We start from the raw sequence: 25,807 nt of genomic DNA on the forward strand, positions 1-25,807 counted from the left end.
AGAAATAAGACTGTTCACATTGCAGGGAATACATTTACACTCAGTATTAAATTGTGTCCTGGAAAATTAAAAAAGCTGCTGAATTTTATTATGAAAATAATGTGGCAGATGTAAGCACAGTTGTGTAAAACCTTTAAGAAAAAAATAATATAGTTAATGAAAGTGAAGTTCTGTTCTGAAAGCTGTTTTCAGATTAGTTAGTCTATGTGTAAGAAAATAATTGTGTCCCAGCACTGCAAAAGCTCAACAGATTGAAAAGCTGAGGAGGAGAGGGGTTGGCTTTGCACATCACCAGCGATGTTCTACACTATGAATTTCTTTACTAATGCTTCTGAGGATGTGCAATCCATAATAAAATCCTCCCCAAGGCAGAGCAGATTCTAGTTGCTGTACCACACTTTTAAGAATAGTGAAGGTAATAAAAAATATATTTTAGTCAGTAAAATAAGTAACCTCCAAAAACACAGAAGGGCTGTGATCTCTATTCCTTGTGTAGTCCCTTTACAACAGCACAAATGACTCTCCAGCTCCCATTTCCCATCTGGGGGAGAATTTCTTTGTTCCACTGCTGTATAAAACTGCTTTCCACCAATACCCTTCATGGAAAAAGCTTGTAAGGTGCAGCAGAAACTGAAAAAGTGTGTTGAGCAGTAGCTTCAGCTCACATTGCTGCAGACGTCTGAGCCGTGCTGCCCAGGGGTGGCTGAGGAGGGGAGAGCACGCTGCACGCCTCATCACAGCTCAAGCTGCCCCTGGACCAGAATCTGACGTTGTCTGTTGTGCTTCTCGGACATACAGCAGAAAATCTCACTGCGGGCAGAAGTCTGTTCTTGAGGATAGCAGTTTTACCTAATCACTTGCTTTAGGACAAAATTAAGTATTACAAAAAACTAACCAAGTTGTAAAGGCTACAAATAAATGGCCTGCTCCTCACACTTCATTCTTGATTCTATAAATGAGGCAGTCAAAGTAAAATTAGAGAGAGGGGAGAACTGAGCCCAAAGTTCTGTTGAGCCCATAGTGTTTTTAAGGTGAAAAAGCAGCCAAAGCCTCTGAATATTTCTTTCTTCAGCGTAACAAAAAACCAAATGAAATTAACGACAGTGACTGGTGTATCTGTCCAGCATATCGATTACATCGTGTAAAGTAGTAGGAGTTCTGAGTAAATCAGAATGTCATCGGCATCAGTCCTTGACTGAAGAAAACTCAGATACGAGATCATGGAAGATCCCAGTCAAGCCATAGAGTGGCTCCTGCAGTTGATCAGTGTAGTACCAACTGATCCACATGTACTTGCAAAGCTAGGGAGATTATATGATAATGAAGGTGATAAATCCCAAGCTTTTCATTATTACTATGAGGTACTTGCTCTTCATTGCTTTTCCAATGCACTTTGTCATAACTAAAGAAAATTTTGCTATAGGTTCCTATATCAAAGTAACAGTCAATTCATTTAAACTTTTAAAAAATGTCATCCAAAAAAGGAAAAAAAAAAAATAAAAAATTGGGGGGGAGAGAGAGTTGACAATATCTTATTTTTTGTAGTCAGATCCTAAGGAAATACATAACTTGTGTTTCCACATGGTATCTCACCTTGGACTTCTGTTTTTCATATGGTTGTTGTTTACATTAACCCCTAACAATTTCAGTTTCAAATACAGTCTGAGAGGAAATAAAAAATGGATATAATGTAATTTTAAAGGTGTGTAGCATGGCTGCATTGATTGGATATATCTGTATAATGGATATGGAGATACATAGATAGAATGTGATTGTGTTTGTAAATTTCTGTATATGTTTTTAATGGTATAGCTACACATTATGTATGCACAATTGCCTAAAGACAGGCACCCTCTCTCATTTCAAACCAGCTATAGTATTGTCTGTGGTTCGTAGAGATTCTTCTGTTTTAGAAACAGGAATAAGACAGAAAATTGCTCTGCTGCAATCTGAGAATTCTTTTCATCTGTGTAAAGCAAGGATGACCAAAGGCTGTGTTGCAATCTAAATACTAGTGGAGTTGTTCTTGATGATAATTTTGCTGCTTGTTTCAAGGGGAATGTCTAAAAATCCGAAAATGTTATTTACGTACATATGTGTTTCATAGAAACTAATTACCTTTAGGTGAGTTTTCCAGCAGACTGGTTTGCGTGTGGAGTTGTACATGTATTGGTTAGCGTTGTTTAACATTTTAGGTAACTTATTCATAGGTAGACGTGATCTAAGTAAACATTTTTGCTGTTGCAAACTATTTAAAATAGTATTTCAAATAAGGCAAATAAAGCTAGGTGGAAAATATTACAGACTTATCTCGGGTAACTTCCAAAAAGCATTCTGTAATTAGAAAACTTGGCATGCTTTTTTTTTTTTTCCCCAGGATTACTTAGTATAGCACACTACTTCTATTCATATATTACACATCTTTGGCATCTGGAGAATTAAAGACTTAAGTAAGATATTCCAGAAGTAACATAAAGATGTTGTTTATCACTAAAATTGTGTTTCACCTTTCCTGTTTTGTCAGTCATACCGGTATTTCCCTTCAAACATTGCGGTCATTGAATGGCTTGGAGCCTATTACATTGACACCCAGTTTTGTGAAAAAGCCATTGAGTACTTTGAAAGAGCAGCACTTATCCTGTAAGTCATCATTGGTTTATGCCTACTCAAATATTTTGTGATTAGACAGCTGTAAGTATACCTAGAGATAAATTAGTTGGATAACTTTGATACAATAAGTAAATGCCAGAGTTAAGAGTATGTGGGATATTATTTAATTTTCTCAACTTTCTGTTCATTTACAGCGTGTCTTTGCTCTTACTGTGCAATTTCAATGTTAAGTATGATCCTCCATTGGGCCCAAGGTAGTATTGGGTATTAGAATCTCTTTTCTCTATCCTCTGCAATTAAACACAGCTATGAAGTGGGGAACAACTCTCCTAAGCCATTAAGATCTCCTTCTCTATGGCTTTATGTGAAATATTTCCTTTCTGTTATTTTATCATGCAGTCAGGAGTAGATGAATGTGCCTTTTAGCAATTCTTGCTGCATTTCTCCTTTTCACAGAACTTCTAGTTCCATAAAAAGGATATTACAAATAAGAGACGTAAGCAAAAATCTGCAGTGCAGAATTAACAATGGTCAGTAAAAATAAGTTGACAGATCAAATTCATCCTAATAGAGATATTTGAAATATATTGAGTTCAATTCAGCATCTTAATTGCTGCAATTTTCCTTTAGCAGGATATGGTGCACTTAAGAACGTGTATAGGCCACATATTTTATTTTAGATCAGAAAGGGAGTTTATCAAACAAATGGTTAATAAACAGAATGTAAATCTGTAATCTAGAGTTCAAACAGAATTCTAAAAAGACATGCATACAGCCTTTTTATGTGGAAACAAATATTTGTCTATATGTTCATGAATAATTTTGTGTTAATAGACAAACTAAAGTTCACTCCAACAAGTGTGGATTTCTCTATTTCGTGTTTTGGGAAACCTATCAAAAATCAGGCTAAGCAAAACTCAGTTATTGCTTGTCCTTAGATGATCTAAAATCAGACATTCTTCTTGTTCTGTGAATCTGAATGAACAAGAGAGCTTGTGAACAAAAATTTGTACAATATTATACAAGGAAAATTATACTGCAAGTAGGTTGTTAGAAGTTCAGTAAAAATACTAATTCTGGTTTTGAAATGGCTTGTGTTAGAGTAGACATTAATTATAGAAGAGATAATTTGAAGTTTAAATAAGGAATAAAAATTGACACAAAAATCAATAGAAAACCATAGACCTCACCCAATTGTGGTATAATTATAAAAAAATAGAGATGTAGATTAGATGAAAATACACACGAGACAGTTCACAGAAATCACAGTTCACCAGTTTGCCAGTATTCTTTTTAATGTAAATACTGGCCGCCTTAATCAATTATATTGTAGTCAAGCTGTGAGATTGCATATGCTGGCATTCACGGCTGCCTTAGAAACTTGGGAAAGAAACAGCTGAAACTAAAAAGCATTATTTCAGTCTTGTTTTGGCAAAGATCTATGTATTTTATGCTTCATGTTGCATAAATGAACAGTCCATGTTTCAGTCCATGCATGAAACATGAAGTATGTGGATTGTAAAGTACTTATTCATCATTGGCATATGAAAGTCTTCATTATTATTTGCAGTTATACTCTATCTGTAATACAGGGAATTATTTCTCTGTGGGGTGAGATTGTTATTAGTGGATAACAGAACATAGATGTTTTGATGTTTATTTGGTGTTAAAAATAGAGTCTAGATATGCTAATTCATAAATGAATTTTGGGTTATAAATTGCTACTAACTGTAAATAAAGTTACATTTATATTAAAGTTATATATTTATATTTAAAGTTACATTAAAGTTATATTCAAGTTATTTATATATAAAGCTACATTAATTATAACTTTATTTTAACCGTGACCAGTATTTTTTAGTTTAACATTGTTTAGTGTATTCAGTGTTTTAATCACAATAATTACTTTTTAAATTGCATTCTGAGGTAACGTTAGACAATGAATTGAGAAACAGTTTTACATTATTTCACCAGCATGCACAAATCAGTAATGAAAAGGGTTGTGCAGCTAATGCTGGCTGCTGACAATTTGCCCGCTCTAGAATTTTCATACTGAACTGTGTAATGAACTGTATTACGGTGTCTGCTTGGCTGCCTTTATGGTTTGCAGGAGACATACTCAGCTGAAACTAAAAAACGTGAAGCAGCTGTCTTTCATAAGCTTGTTGGGCAACTAGCAGGCAAGCAAATTATTTAGAGTTAAAAATGGCCTGTGCCATTCAAGGAAAAACTGAAGAGAGTAAGTATGAAACTATTTTGAAAATGTTCACATACAGTGCTTTTGGGATGTGCTGCTGTTGCATCGTAAGCCACGTGTGCAAAGCGCTTTGGCCAATAGAGCACCATTACATTGTTAGCATGAAAATTTCCTAATTTTCACATTATCTTGTTAAGAATGAGGAAAGAGTCCAACAGTTTTGTTTTATGTGTTCAAACTTCTCCAATATTTTCTCTGACCATATCTGTCACCATTATGTGCTAAAATGAGAAGGACAGGTAGCAGCCAGAGTTCAAAGCTGTAAGTGAGGAGTGTGCTTCCTGGCAGGGATCACTTGGGCGTGCGAGGGACCCTACTGGTACTACTTTTGGACCCCTCACTACGAGAAGGATGTTGAGGTGCTGGAGTGTGTCCAGAGAAGGGCAACAAAGCTGGTGAAGGGCCTGGAGAACAGGTCTTACGAGGAGCAGCTGAGGGAACTGGGGTTGTTTAGCCTGAAAAAAAAGGAGGCTGAGGGGAGACCTGATCGCTCTCTACAACTACCTGAAAGGAGGGTGTAGTAAGGTGGGGGTCAGTCTCTTTGCTCTAATAACAAGTGATAGGACAAGAGGAAACGGCCTCAAGTTGTGCCAGAGGAGGTTTAGACTGGGTATTAGGGAAAATTTCTTTACTGAAAGAGTGCTCAGGCATTGGAACAGGCTGCCCAGGGCAGTGGTGGAGTCACCATCCCTGGAGGTGTTCAAAAAAATGTGTAGATGTGTCACTTCTGGACATGGTTTAGCGGGCATGGGGGTGTTGGGTCAACGGTTGGACTTGATGATCTCAGAGGTATCTTCCAACCTTAATGATTCTATGAGCCTGCGACACTGTTTCCAGCTTCCTCAAGAATACAGTTTAGCATTTTGTTCTACCCCATTGTTTGGTTCTGTACCTCAGACAAAGATCAGTGGTTCACATGTCAGATCTGCTAATGGTGTCTGGTGCGCAGAAGTGTGAGCAAGGAGAAAGACTCACACAGGACTACAAACGAGTAACATCGAGGCCTGAATACAGGAGCATGACACGGGTAAACTCTGTGTGAACTGAGGAGGCTAAATCCTTCCTGGGAAGGCATATGCTAGGTGAAAAATTTTAAGAGTACTTTAATAGTAAGTCTTTACCAATGCTGTGCAGATTATTTTGCTTATTCATTGTTTGGTAGTGTGCATAATCTTGTTTTGTTTATATGCAGACCAACACAAGTGAAGTGGCAGCTGATGGTTGCCAGTTGCTACAGGAGAAGCGGTGAGTTCTGTAACTTTTTTTTTGTGGTTGGTTGGAGGTTTGTAACACTTTTTTGTAATTAGTTGGAGTGGTTCAGCCTGGAGAAGGGAAGCTTGGTGGGTATGTGAAGGGGGCTCGTAAGAAAGATGAAAGACTTTTTACCAGGGCCTGTATTGACAGGACAAGGGGCAATGGTTTTAAATGGAAAAGGGATAGACTTACATTAGACATAAGGAAGAAATTTTTTAGAGTGAGGGTGGTGAGGCACTGGAGCAGGTAGCCCAGAGAAGCTGTGGCTGCCCCCTCCCTGGCAGTGTTCAAGGCCAGGCTGGATGGGGCTTTGAGCAACCTGGTCTGGTGGAAGGTGTCCCTGCCCATGGCAGGGGGGGTGGAACTAGATGGTCTTTAAGGTCCCTTCTGACCCAAACCTTTCTGTGATTTGTTTTGTTTTGATTGATGTTTTGATTTTTTTTTTCCTTTTGATCTTTCCTGTCTCATGTAAATACTAGACCTGAAGTTCATTTGAAAATTCAGTTACATATTATTTTGTTATGAATTTTCTGTGTGTATTTAAGAAAACATGACTCTTCTTTTAAGTCCAGGAAGTGTGCCTGCATTGATTTATGCATGAAACACTCCTTGTGCTGTTAAATAAGTAAAATAAAGATGACAGTACAGCATAAATGATCTGATAGGTTTTTTTAAAAGAATTATACTACCATCTGATCCAACATAAGTAATTCGATTTTAAAATTGCTTAATTCCCATTCCTTTTCAACAGCAGATATAATTTTTCTATATTAAAATAGTATTTGTGTTACACATCAAAAGATAGCCTTCATGTGCTGTATTTTTTTACTGGGAATGTAATACACCAATAAGCAAAATGGAAAGAGTCTAATCTTTCTGGGGTTTTTTCATCACCTATAAATGCGTTCAAGACACCTGATAATGTAAATGATACTCTTTTTTCTTGCTATCCCATTTTGTGACTCTCCTTTATGCTTCTTTAGAACTTCACAGACTTCTATAATAAATAAGTGCATTTTCTCACTCTGCTCAGTTACTTAATACAACAGTGAGAAAAGGAACAGAACCTAGGGAAGTCAGTGAATTAAGAACAGTCAGCACCACCCAAAACTAGACAGATTAACTGTTTTCCCAGGAAAGAAACAATGGGTTTGGCCGTTTTTTAGATCATTTATGATTCATGAGCAAAATTCCCAGCTTATCGTGTTAACACATAGCAGGTCAGTTTGATCTCTGCCTTGCATTAGGAAAATAAAAGGAGTAATACCTCAACACACTTTTGTGTCAGATTTTTTATGGATATGAGGTTTTAGATTCACAGGGTCTATCAGTCCTTTTCGTAATAATCAAGCTGAGCCAAAATTGAAGGCAAAATTCTTAAAGAATAATTACTTTGCTACCAGATCTGGGCAAAGGAGAGAAATACAGTTAGTATTCTGATAGAAGGAAGGACAGGTAGCGCTCAGCTGTTTCACATTTCAATTTGACCAATCCATACATTTGCAGCCTCAGGTAAGCCCTGGTATGTTTCATACAGCTTGTCTAGTAGTTGTGCCATAGAACAATGGGGTCCTAGAGGCAGGTCAAAAAAAGGCAGAAATCAGGAAACTCCTCTTCATTAATTCTGTTACTTAGAGAGTAATTTGGACTGCTTTCAGATGCTCTTAATTTTTACTATCAGTAATTAAAGAATGTTAAGTTTGGTTTTATCAAATTTAGTCTTATAATATCAAATCACGTACTCAAACTAAAAAGGTGAAGTGATTTTAAACTGTATCAGTTTCTCATTAGATATTATTTTTTATGTTTGGATACGTGCATAGGAGATGTTTGCTTTGTTTGCAGGTAACTACCAGAAAGCTTTAGAGAAATACAAAGTCATTCACAGAAAATTCCCAGAGAATGTTGAATGTAAGTTGTTTCATTGACTGGTACAGCTATCAAAGGAGACTTTGTTACATTGAATATGTGTTAGTAGTTGTATGATGTAAGTATTTTTCATATGAAAATATTTTCATGAACTAACATTTTATTCATGCTAATGTTGCATGTTTTCTATGACAACATTAAAGTGTGATTTGAGAAGTAGTAAGGTCATGCTGAAGAAGAGAGACGAAAGTAAACTTTAACTGTAGAGGATTGGTTGAGTTCTTTCTCATATGTACTTCCTAAATTTTATAACTGTGTTACTTATTTAATCTTCCTTATGATAAAATATATGTATCTTTACTTCTAGTCCCTGCTAGTTGAAACTCCTGCTGTAAGTTTCTAGATATGAGAAAATCTTATTGTTAAGTTTTACCAAAGCCAGGCCTTCCAAAAGAATGTAGAGGGTGAGATTTTGTCATTGGGTTTTTAAGTGTAGTTGGTTGACGACTCTGGAAAATCCGTAGAGAATTTCAATCTAAACTACAGGAAACATAACTTTGAAGAGTAAGACATTTTGCAGAAACAGTCACACCTGTACTCTCTAAGTGAAAAAGCCCTGTAGAAAATAGGGGTTGTCACTGGTTGCAGAAACATCCTCTTACACCCTACACTGTGCCTCAGTGATTCCAAAACATGAGGTTGTTGCCAACAAGCCTATGCTTTTGAATGTGTGGGAAGACATTCACTGTATTTTAAAATAAAATTGTATCATTCTGCTTTAACAAACGTACTGCTTTTTTAAAGAGGAATCGTACAGCTCTGTTGCACAAGAGAAATTCAGTATTACGACTCCTCACCGTTATATGCAAAATGTCATGTTCATATTGTTCACATGTATTTCAGAGGGCTAGAGTATTTGGTAAACCTTTTAGAATGCTAATAGTTTTCTGAATGTGGTTTCTACAGTTTATGAAACAGAGGCAGGAGTTAGACAAGACAATTTAACTGATTTGAAAGTTTTCTGCTGCTGAAACAGGTTTTTTTCCACTCATCACTTCCTGGCTCTGTGCTCCCAACCCATCTCCCTTATGCTTGTTCTGATGCTTATCTGATCCCTCAGTGAACCAGTTCAGCTCCCTGAACCAGCAGAAAACTAATTTGGCATGAAAAGAAAATAACATATTTGTGAAAGCAGTCAGGAGAGTAATGGATGATGTCATACGTGTTCCTGCTTCAGAGGCAGTTCTTTCAAAGGGATGTTGACAAACACGTAGGAATAGCAGCAATGTTTTCAGAGTTTGGTATAGCATCTAAGAGACTGTTTTGGGGGATTCTTTTGGTTCTATCATACAGTTATAGTTGGTCTTGGTGTCTGGTTTTGAGGTTTTTAATTCTATAAATACTAATCTTTAAAAAATCAACCACAGCAACAGGAATAAAACCAAATTGTTCTGATTCACTTGGCATTTGTAAAATTATTTTCAACAGAATGCTATTGATAGTGGCTCCCTGGTAATAACTTAGTATTGTTATTATGCTTTCCAGTTTCCAAAATATTTTGCAAATGTCAAGAGTTCTGAGCCGGAGGAGTTAGTATGTCTTGTGCCTTCTACATATATAAATGGTATTTGTACTGTTCTTGGATATAGACACTGCATCACAGAAAACCTTGAATTATTTGCAAAATATCACAGCTTCCATAGAGATACTGGACTAGAGTTACCTTGATTTCACAGTTCTTTGCATTGTTTGCCGTTCTGTATGTCCGGTTCTGTTAGGGTACACCTCTAGTTTGACCTGCTTGTCAGCCCTTTTATAACAGTGTTTTGCTTTTCAATTAGGCCTCCGATTTTTAGTTCGCCTCTGCACAGATATGAGGCTGAAAGAAGTCCAGGAATATATGACAAAGCTCAAGAAGGTGGAAAAATTAAAAGAAATAAGAGAGCAGGTAAGCTTGTTTCTTTCTGTGATTATACAGTATCACTACATGCATAGATGAAGCTAAAATAGTGTTTATGATACTTGAAGATAAAATGTGTATTAACTTCCTGGTTTGGGGAGGCTTGTGTTTTGTGTTTTTTCAGTTTTTAGCTTTAAATTACTGAGCAGCTTTACATCTGTCTGAATGGTTTCTGAGCACTGGACTTTCTGTGATTGTAAATACTAGTGAAAGATGGGTTATGTGGATGTGATGGGAATGATGGATCCACCCGCATAATTCAATGTCTCTGGAATGTCGTCTTTCCTACTTATTTGCCAGGCTGTGTAACGTGTATTTATGAGCCAAGTAATAGCGCAACTACAGGGAGAGAAGGGGTGCCTAAGAATTTGTCCATGTAGTAGAACTCCTTTTCGCTACCTACAAAGCTGCACAATTGACAGATTACACACGTAGAAGTGAATTATTCATGTTAGTGCCAATTTTTAAATGGAAAAGAAAAATTCCATGGAAAAGCCACAGGCTGTGAAAGGTATGAGGTCATAACTTGTGCCCTATTTAGAGGAGTGAGTCTGTGTGTGCGCATGTGCATGCGTCGTTTTCTTGATAATCCTGTGATAAAATAAGTTTTTAAAATTAAAATCAGCTTCTTGTTTGGAAAGTACTATCCGTGCTGTTGACCTGTGAACTGTTCAAGCTTGCTTTTCCTGTCCAGTGAATTGCCTCAAAGCTATATAGTCACATTAGGATACGTTAAGTCTTACCTAATTTACTCTGCTCCTAGTAACATTTACTTGGCTCCCTTTTGGTGTCAGATAATTGTGTAAATGCATCCTTAGTTACTTCACTTTTACTTCAATTCCACAGTCTGAGTATGCACATGTATAGTAGGATATTTTAAAAATGAAACTCACAAAGGGAAACACTGATCAAAGAATCCAAATTTATGCTACAACCTTATTTTGGGGGGCTAGTTGAAGTACATTGGTTTGGATTTTCAGTAAATGTGAAATTTAAAACACTTGGAAAAAATGGACAAAAGAAAGCAGTCCACAAATGTAGTGGGGCTAATATTCCTCCATGTCTCCCCCATAATGGTAGCAGTAAGCAAACCAGGACCAGATACAACGTTCCTGTTCTGTAAAACTTGTAATTAAGGTATCTCTCTGAAGTGTGTTAAACAGGCTTTGCTTTGGTTTCTGGGGAATATCAGTTCAGTGTCAGTGATATATATAGTTCCATAGATCAAATACCTCAGTGGTTTACTGAAAGCTCAGAGATGAAACCAGTTAAAACTGGATTATTTTATAGTTGGTAAGTGAGAGAGAAAGGTCCCTGAAGATGGAGAGGTTATCTGTTTCCTTGCTTATAATAGCAGCATTTTTTACACTGAAGGTGTTAATTATGTACCATAGATCTGCAAATGTTGAGTATTCGAAGGAAAACACTTTTACTTTGAGAAAGTTAATGTTTGAATATGTAAAAAAATTTTTAAAGAATTTGTCATATCTCTTCCTGTTCATTTTATGTGTGAAGCAGGAGCTTTCCTGAATGTATTTCTGTACTTTCTGGTAGGGAAAAAGCTACCAGTAAAATATTTAAAAGATTAAGTTGTCCAAGTCATTTAAGATTTTAGTGACACAGAAATTACGTTTAAATTATGTGGGTTGTTTTTAATTCTGACTGCATTGTGTTAAGGGAATTCATCGAGTAGTACCTGAATGGCAAGGGAATCCAGCACAGATGCATGGTAACACAAGTTATTGCATAGCTGGGTTGGTCTAGACTGTTCAGACTTTAATAGCGATCATAATTTGGGCATGACACGGAAAGCTCACTCTGTATTAACCTCAGTGTTCCTGTGTAAGAGTCAAGTGACTCTATCCTGTCACAAAACTAACCTTGCAAAGCAGAGTCATAGAATGGGTTGCATTGGGTTGGAAGGGACCTTTAAAGGTTGTCTAGTTAACCCCTTCTAACACCTTCCACCAGACCAGGTTGCTCAAAGCCCCATCCAGCCTGGCCTTGAACACTGCCAGGGAGGGGGCAGCCACAGCTTCTCTGGGCAACCTGTGCCAGTGCCTCACCACCCTCATCATAAAAAAATTTTCTTTCCTTATGTCCAATGTAAGACTGGCCTCTTGCAGTTTAAAACTGTTGCCCTTTGACCTGTCACTATAGGCCTTGGCAAAAAATCTTTTCTGAAAATCTTTCTTACGGGCCCCCTTTAGGTACTGGAAGGCCGCTGTAAGGTCTCCCTGGAGCCTTCTCTTCTCCAGGCTGAACAAACCCAACTCTTTCAGCCTGTCCTTGGAGGAGAGGTGCTCCAGCCCCTGATCATCTTCGTGGCCTCCTCTGGACCCGCTCTTAACAGGTCCATGTCTTTCTTGTATTGAGAACACCAGATCTGGATGCAGTACTCCAAGTGGAATCTCATGAGAACAGAGTAGAGGGGAGAGTAAGGTATCTGTGATGGCACTTCTAATTATTCAAAGCATTAATGTAGATCTGCCCAAATATTTTCCTATAGCTGTTGCCCAGAAAAGAAAACAGGCTTTTAAATTCAAATAAGCCTGATTCTATTGTAATTTAAACTAAACTGATTTTCTTTTAAACTGAAATGCAGGAGGCTTAAAAAAAAACCAAACAAACCCAAACCAAAACAACACCCTTGCAGCTCCACAACACCAACAGAAATAAAACAAGTTTCTGGTCAGCTCTGTCAGCTTCATCCCTGCAGGTAGGCCCGTACTTGCAGCCTGAGTAAGCTCAGTGAGTTTCTAAATGGCAGCAAAATCCTGCCCCTGTGGTTCCTAGTGCATTCCCTTCTGACCCTCTGAAGCCTGATTGGTTGCTTTCTGCTCCTTCTTGCAGCTCCTTGTCATGGAGGGACACGCTCCCATCTCCCTCTTCTGGCTCTCTTGTCTGCCACACTCAAACATCTCCCAAGTTCCGTGTCTCCTCAAGGAACAGAACAGCTTTTTCTGCCCCCCAAGGAACCCACTGACCCAATTTTCTTAAAAATCAACACCATCATAGATGTAAAGGAACAAAGACTCTAAGAAAAGAAAGATGTTACAGAGTGCGCTGCAGTGCAGTGCACTGCTGTCCTATGTTACAAGTTGAGTAGCTTTCTGTGACAGAATCTCAACGTCAATGCTGTCTTGCAAACAATAGCCCTGCAGTTCCTTTTTGCTATTGATATTACATCTGGGTTCTCATCCCCTGGTTTGGGGATTTTTTTGTTTGCTTCGTCAGTTTGTGTGCGTGTGGTTTTTTTAGTCTTACGTCTACCATGTGGCTTTGGAAATTACTACGTATTTTTGTCTCAAGAAATTCCTTCTGTCATCCATGAGCATATAGTCATAAACTATACTTCCAAGTTCTAAAATGACCAAATTTTAATATTTCACCACCTAAGTTTCCAATAGAAACACTGGTTTCAGTTAGTAATACCAGTTATAGTTCAATTCCTGCTCCCAGACTACCCCATGGCTTCTTGATTGCACTCAGTAAAGAGAAAATAGATAATTGCTAGTGTGATATACCTACATTTCAAAGTCTGCAAACAGACTTTGTCTTCCTGTAGAAATTTATCAAAATTTGCTATTCTGGCATTGTTTTTCCAGAATAAGTATATCCACATGGAGTTTATACCAAAATAAATATTCTGGAGTATTTATTTCACTCAGTTCTCAAATACGGACAAGTTGTTAAATGCTTCCAGCCAAGAATCTGGGAACATCTGTGGGGTTCATTCCCTGTAGAAATTTGTCTCCCTGCCTCTCACAGCATTGGATTTCTACTGGAGCCTTCATATGTTGGTGGTTTTTTGGGGGGGGAGGGGTATTGGTTTTTTTTTGGTTGGTTGGTTGTTTTTTTTTACTGCATTAATCTTTCTTTTCCATGTTTCAGTTTAAAAAAGACAGGTAATAGTGTAAAAGTTTATACAACCTTCTTGGTACTGATAGATACACACATTACTATTTATTTCCGTTAAGTGAACTTAATGACTGAAAATGAGGGGGTGATTGGGTGTGGTGTGAAGCAGTGATGATAGGTGCAAACACTGGGGCAGACTTACTGCCTTTACCTTCAGGCATCTACATCTGGACTAATCATCCTAAATGTCTTTTGCAGTCTTGGGAGACAAATAGGCATTTTTAGGATGGAAATCATTGGACCTGTTTTAAATGTCTGCTTTTAGTATGGGATGGCTTATAAACTACTCTCTTGGAACTTTGCAGGAATTAGTCATATGCTTAAGCTGTAGTACTTCACAGTATCTTGGAAGTTAAGTCCTAGGATGTAAATGCCATGAGCACACTATCATATAGGGACCGCTTCTCCTGGGCAGACAGAAGCTGAGCTTCCACTGGCAGACTTGTCAATCATTCAGCATTTGGAGAGTCTGAACGTGCTTCCTAAAGGAACAATATATGCTGCTTCACTGGCCTGTGAACAGGGTATTTAATCCAAAATTCATAGAACATATTTTAGACTTGAGGATTTCCCAAATTAAATAAAAAATATGAGAAATTCTGGTCCCAGACTGGATCACTCCAAGCCCATTGCTGGTTTCACGCTTTCACTGCTTTCCTGTGAGTTTTAAGGGTCCTTCCTTTTTCTGTTGGCATGAGTCTTGAAAGTTCTTTCACTTCTGTGTCATTCCAACTTTGCCAGACTCCATGAGGGTTTTTTTCTGATGAAAAATAAATGAAGAAGCTACAGTAATTGACCTGAACACATGGTTCGGTAGTGTGCACGTGTATTTGAATCAGACCCTGAATTTATATGTTGAAATAAGATTCAGAGATTACTTTATTAACAGCTGAGTGCTTTAAACACCAAGTTTTTGTACCTAGCCATCAAAAAAGTCCCTCACTGAGATGTGCCTTCTAGTAACTGAGGAGATATATGCATGAGAAATTTGGTGTTTTGCCAAATCTGTGTGTGCTACAGAGGTATTGCTTTGATAAACTGTTAAAGTTTTCAAACAACACTACAAAAAACACAGCTGGGAGACGTTTATGGTACCTGCCTCAGTGTGAGAGAGCTGACTTTCTAAACACGGCTTTTAAAGTATTTACCTTCACCTTTATCTTGCATTTAACACTCAACAGCAAATTAAATTTTGCTGTGAAGTACAGTGCTGTGCCAAGTATTCAAAATTTAAGATCTATGGGGTGAATAGTTCTTTTTATAGATTTCCCTACTTCCCCTCCTTGAATCTTTACAATAATAAAACGCTTGTGGGATTTACAAGACGTTAATAGGCAGAGGCTACTTTGAACTCCTGCGAGGAGGGCTATGTTGCCTGTTTTTTCAGCTGCACTGTACAGAGGTACATCTGAACTATTTTTATGCACATTCCTTGTATAAATTTTATCTGATGAAAAATAATTCATTGAGATATTCTCTTTGAATTTCATAGAACTCTTGTTTTATGTAAATACTGGATTTAACACTGATTTTAAGGACAATTTTGTGCATTGAAAAAACAAGGTTTATTAGTGACAGTATAGTAAGCCTAGTTTAAAGTTGTTCTACCATTTTATTAATAAGCTAATTTGAGTTTTCAATAATTATCTCTAATATATATTACTAAATGGGAGTTCTGTTCTGTTCCTTTCAAACCTTTTTCACTGTTCTCCAGCGCATTAAATCTGGCAGAGATGGCAGTGCACGTAGCCGCAGAGAAGGAAATGCTGGTAGTGGTAAGTACTTAATGCCTCTGCTTAAATACCAGATTTGTCAGGATCCTAAAGCAAATAGTTTTTCTTAAACTGTTTGTAAAACCTCCTTACATTCCGAAACGCACGCAAATATGCACTGAGTAATATCGAAGTACTTCCCAAATTTTGTTTCACACTTTTTGATTATCTCATTGCTGTATGAAACCTCAGCCAGTGTAGTAGCATGGATTTGGTCTGATTTGTGCTTTATATACAGATCTCAGTCAGTTCCTAAAGCTAAATTTCTACTTGTTTTCAATACTGTGGACTTGAACATTTTCATCCCGTTAACTCTGGAGTATTTACTATATGGAATCATTTGTTATAATAAAACAGAGCATGTAAGCCATGAAAAGCAGGACTTCATTGTGTCTTTATTTAACATGGAGGAAAGGGAATGTTGTGCCCACTATCTAGCCTGTACCATTAGGTGTTTGTTACAAGTTTGAGAGGCTATTTTGTGCAACCAGCTCTGTAATAAGGAGAAGACAGCTGTACTGTCTTTGAGCCCCTTCTTCCCCTTTTCCCAGTATAGCAGCATTAAAGTATTAAGAGTCCTCCATAGAGGAAAGCTTGTTCTCTGACTCCTAAGTCTCTCTGCTCTCTAGATTTACGATGCTGACTTTCATAAATGTAAAACTCTATCAATGCAAGTCTGGAAACTGGCCTGCTTTGTCTTTTCTGCGTCTTTTCTGCACTAGGTAGTCTGCGTATTGCAGAGCTAATGATTTTTCCCTCCCATTATTAAATCCATGAAATGTTAGTAATGTTAAACCTAACTGTTCCCTGCTGCTGCTCCTGTAGGGAAACTAGCAGACTTCAGGCTACTTCAGCCACCTGGGGAAAAAAAAAAATCCCTATTTTGACCCAAAAAGGAAATGGTTTCTTTGTATTCTGCTTTTGGTTTATCTAGTCGGTGGGTCTTATAAAATGATAGCCCCTATAAATTTTTGCCTCTCTTCCCTTCCTTTTACAGAGAAATAATTTATGGACTTATTTTCTTATTTGGTAATTTTATTTCTCCACTGACACAGCAGATGCTTTACTACATTTGTCCAATTCTGTAGGGTCGTGAAAAGTCATAGAAATTACTAGTGTAGTCTTAAGATGACTGTAGAATGCTGTTACATTTGAGGACTGCTCTCCTGGGTTCTCTAAGGGTTAAGAATGAGTGTTGGATGCTTAAGTGAGATCTTACTCCTTGTTCAGCTCAGTAGTTTCACTAGAGAAGCTTTTAAATCACTTCTAGATATAGTCGAAAAAACACCATTCACCTAGGATTGAATTTTACCTGTTCTGGGCCTCAGGCCAAAGTAATTCTTAGGGTGAAATTCCTTATTTTGGTAACAGAGAGGGATGGAAACATTTCTGGACTCTCCTTTCTTACAGAAGCCCTGTGATCAGGCAGCCAGCTGGAGGTGCCAGCAAAACAGCAGCATGAGACAGCATCGGTCCCTGTTTTCTGTCACACAGTGGAGATCCACTTTGGCTTATAATAAACAGAAATGAAGAGCAGCAGTGGTAGCAGGCAAGGGTGTACAGGCAAATGGCACAAACAGTCTCTTCTCTTACAGCTACATTTTGTAATTATCCCTCCCCTCATTAGTGAAAGAGGGGTATGTTATTGGGAGAGAGCGAGTCAGTAATTTAGCAGAAGAGGATATAAATAACGATCAAGCTGGAAAGATGCTAAGACATCATTAATCCCCCAAATTACCAGTTTGTCAATACTTCTTTTAAAGACAGAAGTATCTCTGGAAAGTTTTCTTTTTTAAAAAATTAAAAAAAAAAAAAAATCCCTTCCCTCTGAAGTTGACCACATGAGGAGCTTGACTGCAAGCTCTAGTAATTCCAAGGTATTACGCTTTCCCCCCATAACCAGAGTCATGGGAGAAGAGCAAATGCAGACATTTAGGATACTGACATAAAGAGGATGAGAGGGTAAGCAGGTCAGAATTGACCTAGAATTTGTCCTATCAATAATTCTTAGATAATTGCTCAAGATATTATGTCAAATTCATGAAAGAATGGGGGTGGAAAACAAAGAGAGTTTGGGAACGAGTCTGTGTCAGAACATGCTTGAGAAGTCTCTGTTATACAAATTCAGTGCCAGAGACCCAACCTTTCTGGAAATGACTCTGCAAACAAGCAGAGGTACAAAGAAGGTCCTGTATTGAGCCTGGAGGTAACTTTCTGCTGGGATTCCTAAATAAGAGTTGTGATGAGATGTACCACTTTATATATTTTTAGAAGGAGTCAAAGGCATTACACATTTTTAACTAGTAACGTTGACTCTGGGGAACCTTATCAGTGAAGAAACTGCACACTCACAGAAACAGATGTTAAGGACTATGTTGTGGTTTGTCTTGTCTGTCACTGAGAATGACTGAGAGAAGCCTGAGGACCCGAACATTGTTTATTCACATGGGTTATGAGTCTGAATTTTGCAGTTTAAAAAATTTCTGTACATGGCCTATGAAGTATAAACGTGGGTTATTTTATATCAGAATCTTAATGCACTTTTGATAAATTAATAGCTTCAAAATAAATAAGAAACATTTGTATACATTTTAAGATTAGTCTTTTCCAGTGGTGTTGCCAAGACCAAAAGTGACCATTTTCCTACACTATACGAGAGATTTGCTATCGTTAACTGAACCCAGTGAAGTATGGAATCCTCCTCAGTTTAGTACTTACTAGCTAAATACAGTGGGTATGCATTCCCAATATTTTAAGTATAATGCATGTTTTATTTCTTTCCTCTTACCAGCTCAATGTCCCTATACTTGCTGGCATTCCTAACAGATTTTTTTTCCCCCCAAGTATGTTGTCCCTATATAGTTATTTATATTAGGAATAGTAATAATTTACTCTTCCTTGTTTTAGGAAATATAATCTAAAATTGCTTTTAAAGAGGAAGCTAAGAGGAAAGATAAATAAGTCAGCAGGGTTTGTACTGCATAGGATGCCTACTACTTTGCTGATATATAAATTAAAACAGAAGGTGCGTGAGATGCACCAAAGCATAATTTGAAGAATATGATTTGTGTACCGACAGAATGGAAAACGGGAGACCAAGCAAACTGTCATCTATATCAGTGTCAGTTAGTCTGCTCTTGCCTTGTGAGAAGGATAACCATGAAATCTAAAATGCCTGCCCAAAATTGAACACATTTGTTCACTCTTATTATAAAAAGAGTGAAATTTTCTTCTCCCCACAATTACCAGATTTACGATTTTCAGTGGTTTTGATTCTTGTTGGAAGCAGATGGCATTGGTACACTTCCTTAAAAGTCTTCTTTTTAATTTAAAAAAGGGGAAAGGAATAAAAAAACCTCAAACCTACAAAACCCTGAAGGGAGATAACAGTACATCTGAGTTCAGGCAGTTCTCAAAGATTTCCTTTCCAATAATAGTTTCTTGTTTTCATACTGACTTTTTCGTGTTTGAAGAGATGTGATAGTAACATCCAGAATTTGGAAGTTAGGGCACTGGGGGGTTTACTACCCAAAGAGATTTTTCTGTTCAATAGCACAAGGGTTTTCATAGATAAGGGGAAGTATGACTTGAAGGAACACATTACCATAGCAGTGTTTACTTGGTCTCTGCATTCGCCCTGCTCTCTGAATGGGGAGTTTTGTGCTGCATGAGAGAGGAGGTTTGCGCTGGATGAGAGGAGCCGTGCAGTCTCGGACAGGAGCCCAAAGAAGCAGTGTTGAATTCTGAAGATGAAAGGCTGTGCACTTTGCGTTCTCCTTGTTACCTAAGCCTGTCCAGATGAATTTGGGAAGGAGACCATGCGAGAATAATTGAGGTGTCTTTTCCCTTTTTCATTTCACCTGTGACTATGTCAGTGGCAAAATGGGTTTGTCCATCCCAAACAAACATCCCATGTTTAAACACCCTTTACCAGCCCATAGGGATCTCCTCATATAATATGGAAGCACATTACAGAGGTTAGGGCTATAAGCGTCCTAAATAATCTTGACACTGATAGAGGCAAGAGATTACCTTGTCACCTTGCAGCCAGGATTTCACGATCACTTATATATTCTAGGCTTTGTGTGTTGTTGATGATGCCTCATTAACTACAAATGGTTGTGGGACAGTTCCATTGGCTGTGTGTGGGGAAAAAAAAATTGTTTTAAATAAATGGATAGGGAAAATATCTGAGCGAAGAAAACATCTTTATCTGTTTTCTGCTCCTGAACTCGCCTAAGGAGTTAGTTGAACTGACACACCATAAACAATTTTCATTCAACAGAATTTCAAACCGAAATGAACTGCAGTGGAGTTAAAAATTGCATCTGCTTCCCACGCCAGTCGTGACATTAGTATGACATTCTGCGGCTATGCTGAATTTACTGTTCTTTTTGGTCAATCCAAGCCAAAGCGCTCTCTTCTCCAAAGATGGTGTCTTCAACCCAAATATGAAAGACACACAGAGCTGCATTTAAACACATTTTGGGTTTAGTGAAGCATCTGTAGTCTTTAAAAGCATTAGCCCGCTATGCACTTTGTTACGTAAACATTTTGCAGAGGTGGCAGATTACCAAACCACCTTACCCTTTATATCTTTTCCTGATGAGTAAAATGGTACTAAGAATTCTAGTTTATGTCCTTTGTGATACTGGAGTAATTTCTAACACAGTAATCTCATCGCTGTAATTGCAACTAGTGAGATTCCTTTAAAAAATAAATATAAATGTCATGGATTTTATGGGTTGAGGTGATACACACAGAGGTATCTTGCCAAGTAGGAAGTAGAGAAACACTTAAAAAGATTTAGAATCTTTTTTGCTAGATACCACCAGTTAAAATAGGATTATTCCAAAATAAGAACACTTTTGCAATACGTTGCTTTATTCATTATTCTGCCATATAAAATTAACCATTTTTTAAAACTAAGTTTTAAACATTCTTTCCCCTCTGCCCCCCCTCCAAATTGTATGTGGAGGAATTAGTTCAAACTAGTTGTTGTACGAAGCTGAACACATCTGAACGAACAGAACATGTTATAATACAATAATGTAAATATCCTAAATAAACTACCAAAAAAAAAAAAAACCAACGCTTTTCATCCAGAGTTTTTATTATTATCTTTTGTCCCAATGTTGGCTTTGTTTTCTTGTGTGTATTACTTTAGTGAAAGTTAGTTTCATTCCTATAATCCAAAAGTTGGAATGTGTATAAAATCTTTTTCCTGGATTGAGAGGGGGTGGCACAGGGAACAGTGAGTAGAAACTGTAAAACTCGCCTCCCAAAAGTATGGATGTTTGTGATAAAATGCTTTAAAAACAATTCCTCCCGTGAAGTCCTCTTCACTGTAGGACACCAAAATCCTGAAGTCTACAGCAAGCTTATATTCCTTAACATTGGCTAAATTATGTATGTACGTGTACTGAATAAAAACACATAGATGATTTATCTGCAAACAGAACTACAAAAAGTAATTTCAAGATGAGATTTAAACTTCTGGCAGATCATGTTATATGGTCAGCAGAACTCTTAATAGCTGCCATATTGGTAGCCAAATCCTGTATCCCATGGCATAGTGTCAAAAAAAGCCTTACCCCAAATGGCTCAACAGCTAGGGCACTCCTCCTGAAAGATGAGACTGTGTGTTTGAACTCCCTCAGGGAAAGGAAGGCATTGAAGCCAGACCTCTTGCTTCCTGAGCTGCTGTCTGACATCTCCATGTGAGGTAGATGGTGTCAACCACCTCTTACTCTCTTCTAGATGTACTTTAAAATGAAAGAAGCTGCTCTTCCACGTTTTTAGGTGCGCTCAGAGCACAGTGCAGTCCACGGAGACTTGATGTGAGTTTTACATATTAGCTTAATTTAAACTAACTGTGGGCTGCTACCAGAAGAGATGTTAACATTCCCTTCCCTCTTGCTGTAGATACAATAGTCATATAGAGGTAAGGTGAGCTGCGTTCCTTTGCTGATCCACTTGAGAAGAAGTTTTCTTTAGGTTAGTTTTCAATGTATTGGTAACCGCTCCAGCACAGCCTGCTGCTACTTGACAGCAGGTGGAGGGGGATGCACTGCAGGGCGGAAAGGGCAGGGTGCCCCTTTCTGTGGGGAAGTGGGGCTAGATTGGTAGGTCCATAGTAAATGAAAAGGTGGAACTCGTTACCTCAGGTTGTTATGGATGCAAAGATTTCACAGGGGCTCAAGGGAAGACTGAACAAGTTCTTGGACAATAAATCAACCAATCCATTATGAAATATGAAAAGCTGCCCCCTTCCCCGAAACGCATGCTTGATTTACAGATTGTTGGAGGTGAGGAAATTATTCTTGGAGAGTTACTGTATATGCTGCTCTACTTATGATGCTCTTCCCTAAGCATCGTTTTGTTCTTTTGTATGGACAATAAGCCAGTTTAGATAGGTCTTTAATCTAACCTTGTAAGGCATCCGTATGTTCTTCCTGCCTAAGTGTGAAGAGGACACTGTGCCCACAGACACTTACTCTTCATAGTTTTCTCCAGGGTGCATTTAGTAAAGGTGGGACGTACTGATCCAAGTAACTTGCTGCTTCTGGAAACAACAGTCCAGCCCTTCTTGGCACTTTACATTCCCATTCCTGGTCCTATGCTGCTGCTTCTCTTGCACTACTTCCAGCATTAATTTAACACTCTGGTGAGCTGGTTTAGTTCATTAAATGCAGTAAATAATGTGTTTGGGCAACTGAATCAAGTCTGAAGCGTGAACAGCTACATTTGCTCACTCACTCACTCACAACAGCACTCACAATTCCATTTACTGGCTCATAAATGGAAAGGGGAGCTTAGGCACCAAGGTCGCATGCTGAACATCCTGCAGGCATGTTGCTGCTCAGGATGGCCATTTTGGGCAACTTGATCATAGCAATAAGCACTTAAGGAACTTCAGAGCTATGCAGTGAGGGGCAGTTGGTGAGGTTTAGGTACTGCAAGGGTTGGATATCCACTAGATGGGGCGAGAAAAGGGGGAAAAATTTGTCTTTGAATTTTGAACTTTCTGCTTCATTCCCTTCCTGGATGTAGCCCTAATAAGACTTAAGGATCCTAGGATATCTGAGAGCGCTTCTGTTTTCAATTGCTTGGTTTAGGGCAGTAAGATGTACAGGTAGCTTGTGGGTATTACATTTATCCCAGCTACTTTGGTTTGTCTACCATCCTTTTTTTTTTTTTTCTTCTTCTTCTTCTTTTAGTTAATATAAAATCTTTCACCTTCCTCTGGTAGTGTTACTAAATCCCATGTGTCTTCCTCCTTCAGAGTTGAAAATCTTTGATAAGCCATCTTCTTCCTCTTTTATTTTCATTACACACAGTTCTTCCTTTCTGGAACCAACCAATTAAACCTATGGAGATTCTTTGACTAGTCCAGTCGTCCCCTAGTGTAGTTTCTGCAATATCATTCCTGTCTTTGCATCTCCTTACAGCTTCTTCCAACTTTATTATTTTGTAAGTCACTTGTTTTCCATTCCAGAAGACTCTATGCCTACTCCTATCCTACTTTTTCTTTTCCTGTTAAACATTTTGTATTCTCCTCTAAACTGCCCGCAAACTGTTTTCATCCACACATGTCTGAAGCTCAGCACTAACCTCCTTGTTGCGCAGGCCTGTCGAAAGCCCACTCAATTCAAGAGGGGGCCCTTTTGTAATTTCATAGCCTTTTGGTTGAGCTCCCCCAATCAAACCCATTGATTTCCCTCAGTTTCTTCAAATCCTTCGTTAAGCATTCACTTCTTCCATGGAACCTGTCAGTGAGAGCTGATCCAAGGGAGGTCGATGTACATTTAAGTAGCTTCTTATTGCTTTGAAGTTTCAGCTGTAATCTGTCTCTTGTAAACATATGAACTGTCTGACCTGACTGTATGTATTCGATCTCTCTTGGAGCAGAGACATTGTTTTCCAATTCAGGGCTGAGCAGACTGAAGTCTGCAGTAGTACTTATAGAGAAAGAAACGTTTGTCATCTTTGTGGAAGTTTTGTTGTTTTTTCTTGTTTGTTTCTTTTTTTTTCAAATAATAACAATATTTATAAAAAGAACATTTAGAGTAAATAAGACAATGGAAATGTGTCGCCAAGTCCAGACTTTGTAATCAATCTTTGCTGAATGAAACTCATTTTTCCTCCTTACAGATGGAGGACTTTTAATAACAACATTGTTTCATGTTGTAAATGAGCATGTTTGTATTTGGCTGCGTGGCATGTCCTGCCTTGTAAATATACCAAGCCAAACATGAAACATTTTCTCCTAGGAGAAAAAAATTGCATAAATACGTGTTGTAGCAGACAAGACTGAAAGCTTGCCATGAATGTGGAAAAGAGATTTAGAGGTGAACAGAATATTTAAAGTCTCTGGAATACTGCTGTGGCAAGAGAATATTAATCTGACGTCTGGGCACAAGGCGGCCCTCGGAGCCGACACATTCCTTGGGGCCCCGCTGCAAACTGAGCTGCCAGCACAGTGTTTACAGCAAGATGCAGGGCCAGGATGGTCTGTATGCATGAGCTGTGCCTGCTGCCATGCAGGCAGCACGCGCCAAATACACCCTTCTAATTAAAAGCCAAGTTACTGTTGTGTTTAACTGTGACAGCATTCAACAGGTGGATCATACTAATATATTAGTAAGCACACAGGCATATGAAATGCCCATATACATTGTGACAGTGTTTATATTTATCATGCTTATTTTAACTCCAAAATGTGACTGTAATTTATAAGCAACTGAAATGTCAGCATTTGAAGCAGAAATATTTTAATGTGTTTACTCCAAAGTAACACACATATGTGTGGACACAGCATCCATTGTGTTTTAAAGACCACTATTACAAATGAGTACTGTATCCATCATGAAAAGATGGTTTCATCCAAATCTTGTTTGACAAATAGTAGCTGAATTTATGTTGTTCTTGTATCATGATTTCACAGAACATAACAGCGTGTTATTTGTCTTCAATTTTCCCCCCCCCCCAGATAGCAGTGGTACCAAAGGGGAAAGAATGAGCGCCAAACTAAAAGCTTTGCCTGGAACAAGTGAACCCTATGAAAGTAGTGGCAGTAAAGAAATAGGCAAGTGGCATCTTATACCTTCTTATTTTCCTGGCCCTTAAAGAGTGGGGAGATGGAAAAAATAAGTTACTGGAAGAGCATGTAAAATGGGACTATTAGGAAAACATTTTCCTCATGAAATAAATGTGAAGAATGGCTTTAGCTTCATTGTTCAGAGCTCACTATAACGTAATTGTAAATATTAAGAAATGTGGCCCATGTAAAAATGTATTACTTTCGATATCTGTCTGCTGCATCCTTTAGTCAGTTCTTGTGGTTCTGCAGTCGTAAGTTCTTCACTAAGACTGAATTTTCAAAGGGGTTTAAAAACCCAGATCCGTGGGGTATGTGGTACTTCCTAAAATGCCCTTCCTTAACCAACTCATGTTCATGTGCTCTTTCTGGTTTGCATTTCAGACACACCTTACAGATGTGTAATGCTAAAATCACTCTTGTATTTGATTGTATATGTCTGAAACAAAGCTAAAATTACTTGCAGGTAACTGTTTCAAATGTATTTATTTAAACCCTAGACGCCTCCTACATAGATCCACTTGGCCCACAAGCAGAAAGACCAAAAACTGCAGCAAGAAAAATAACCGAGGAAGATGACTTTGCTGATGAAGAACTAGGAGAGGATTTGCTTCCAGAATAGCATATGCTCCACTCACAATTTTTTATCCTTTTAAAAGTTTTAGCAGAAAAATTTTCATCCATGATGCTTTTGTAGTCTATTTTGATAAATTATTTGTGAAATACTTTGGATATGTGGTATCTTACATTAAAAACACGGATTTGAAGTTGCAGTGTCTTTTATAATTGATTTTAAAAAAAGTAATGCTGAGGTTATTTTACTTGTGCATAAAAACTACACAGGTATTCAAACCCCTTGCAAACTATATCAAATGTGTAAAGCTTTTGCTTTCAAGAGATACATCCAATGATAATATGAAACACAGAAACCTCTAAAATTTCACCTTTCAATGCGAAATACCTCAAAGCAATGTTACAAGGTTGAAAGTCCCATATCCTTCATCCAAAGCCAGAATTTATTTAAGGCCTGTGAGTTGACTTTCTGAAAATGCTGGGTATGTCCT

General features: G+C 38.0%; 1 protein-coding gene across 7 annotated transcripts in view; it reads left to right on the forward strand.

Annotated features, from left to right (window-relative positions):
* Positions 1-25,365, forward strand: part of IFT88 (intraflagellar transport 88) — a 50,730-nt gene extending 25,365 nt beyond the window's left edge. For 4 of the 7 annotated variants that reach the window (XM_086481807.1, XM_086481809.1, XM_086481810.1 and 1 more), the window contains 7 exons: positions 1,211-1,361; positions 2,525-2,640; positions 6,060-6,112; positions 7,967-8,032; positions 9,832-9,938; positions 15,586-15,646; positions 25,244-25,365. In XM_086481807.1, the coding sequence (XP_086337933.1) occupies positions 1,211-1,361; positions 2,525-2,640; positions 6,060-6,112; positions 7,967-8,032; positions 9,832-9,938; positions 15,586-15,646; positions 25,244-25,365 (676 nt within the window). Of the gene's footprint in view, positions 1-1,210; positions 1,362-2,524; positions 2,641-6,059; positions 6,113-7,966; positions 8,033-9,831; positions 9,939-15,585; positions 15,651-24,114; positions 24,126-24,635; positions 24,732-25,243 lie in introns of all 7 variants that reach the window. The other 3 variants (XM_009947726.2, XM_086481806.1, XM_009947727.2) reach the window with 3 other exon arrangements.
* The last annotated feature ends 442 nt before the right edge of the window (positions 25,366-25,807 follow it).

This window comes from Leptosomus discolor, chromosome 1, assembly GCF_034619465.1.
Source record: "Leptosomus discolor isolate bLepDis1 chromosome 1, bLepDis1.hap2, whole genome shotgun sequence".
Classification (NCBI taxonomy): Eukaryota; Metazoa; Chordata; class Aves; order Leptosomiformes; family Leptosomidae; genus Leptosomus; species Leptosomus discolor.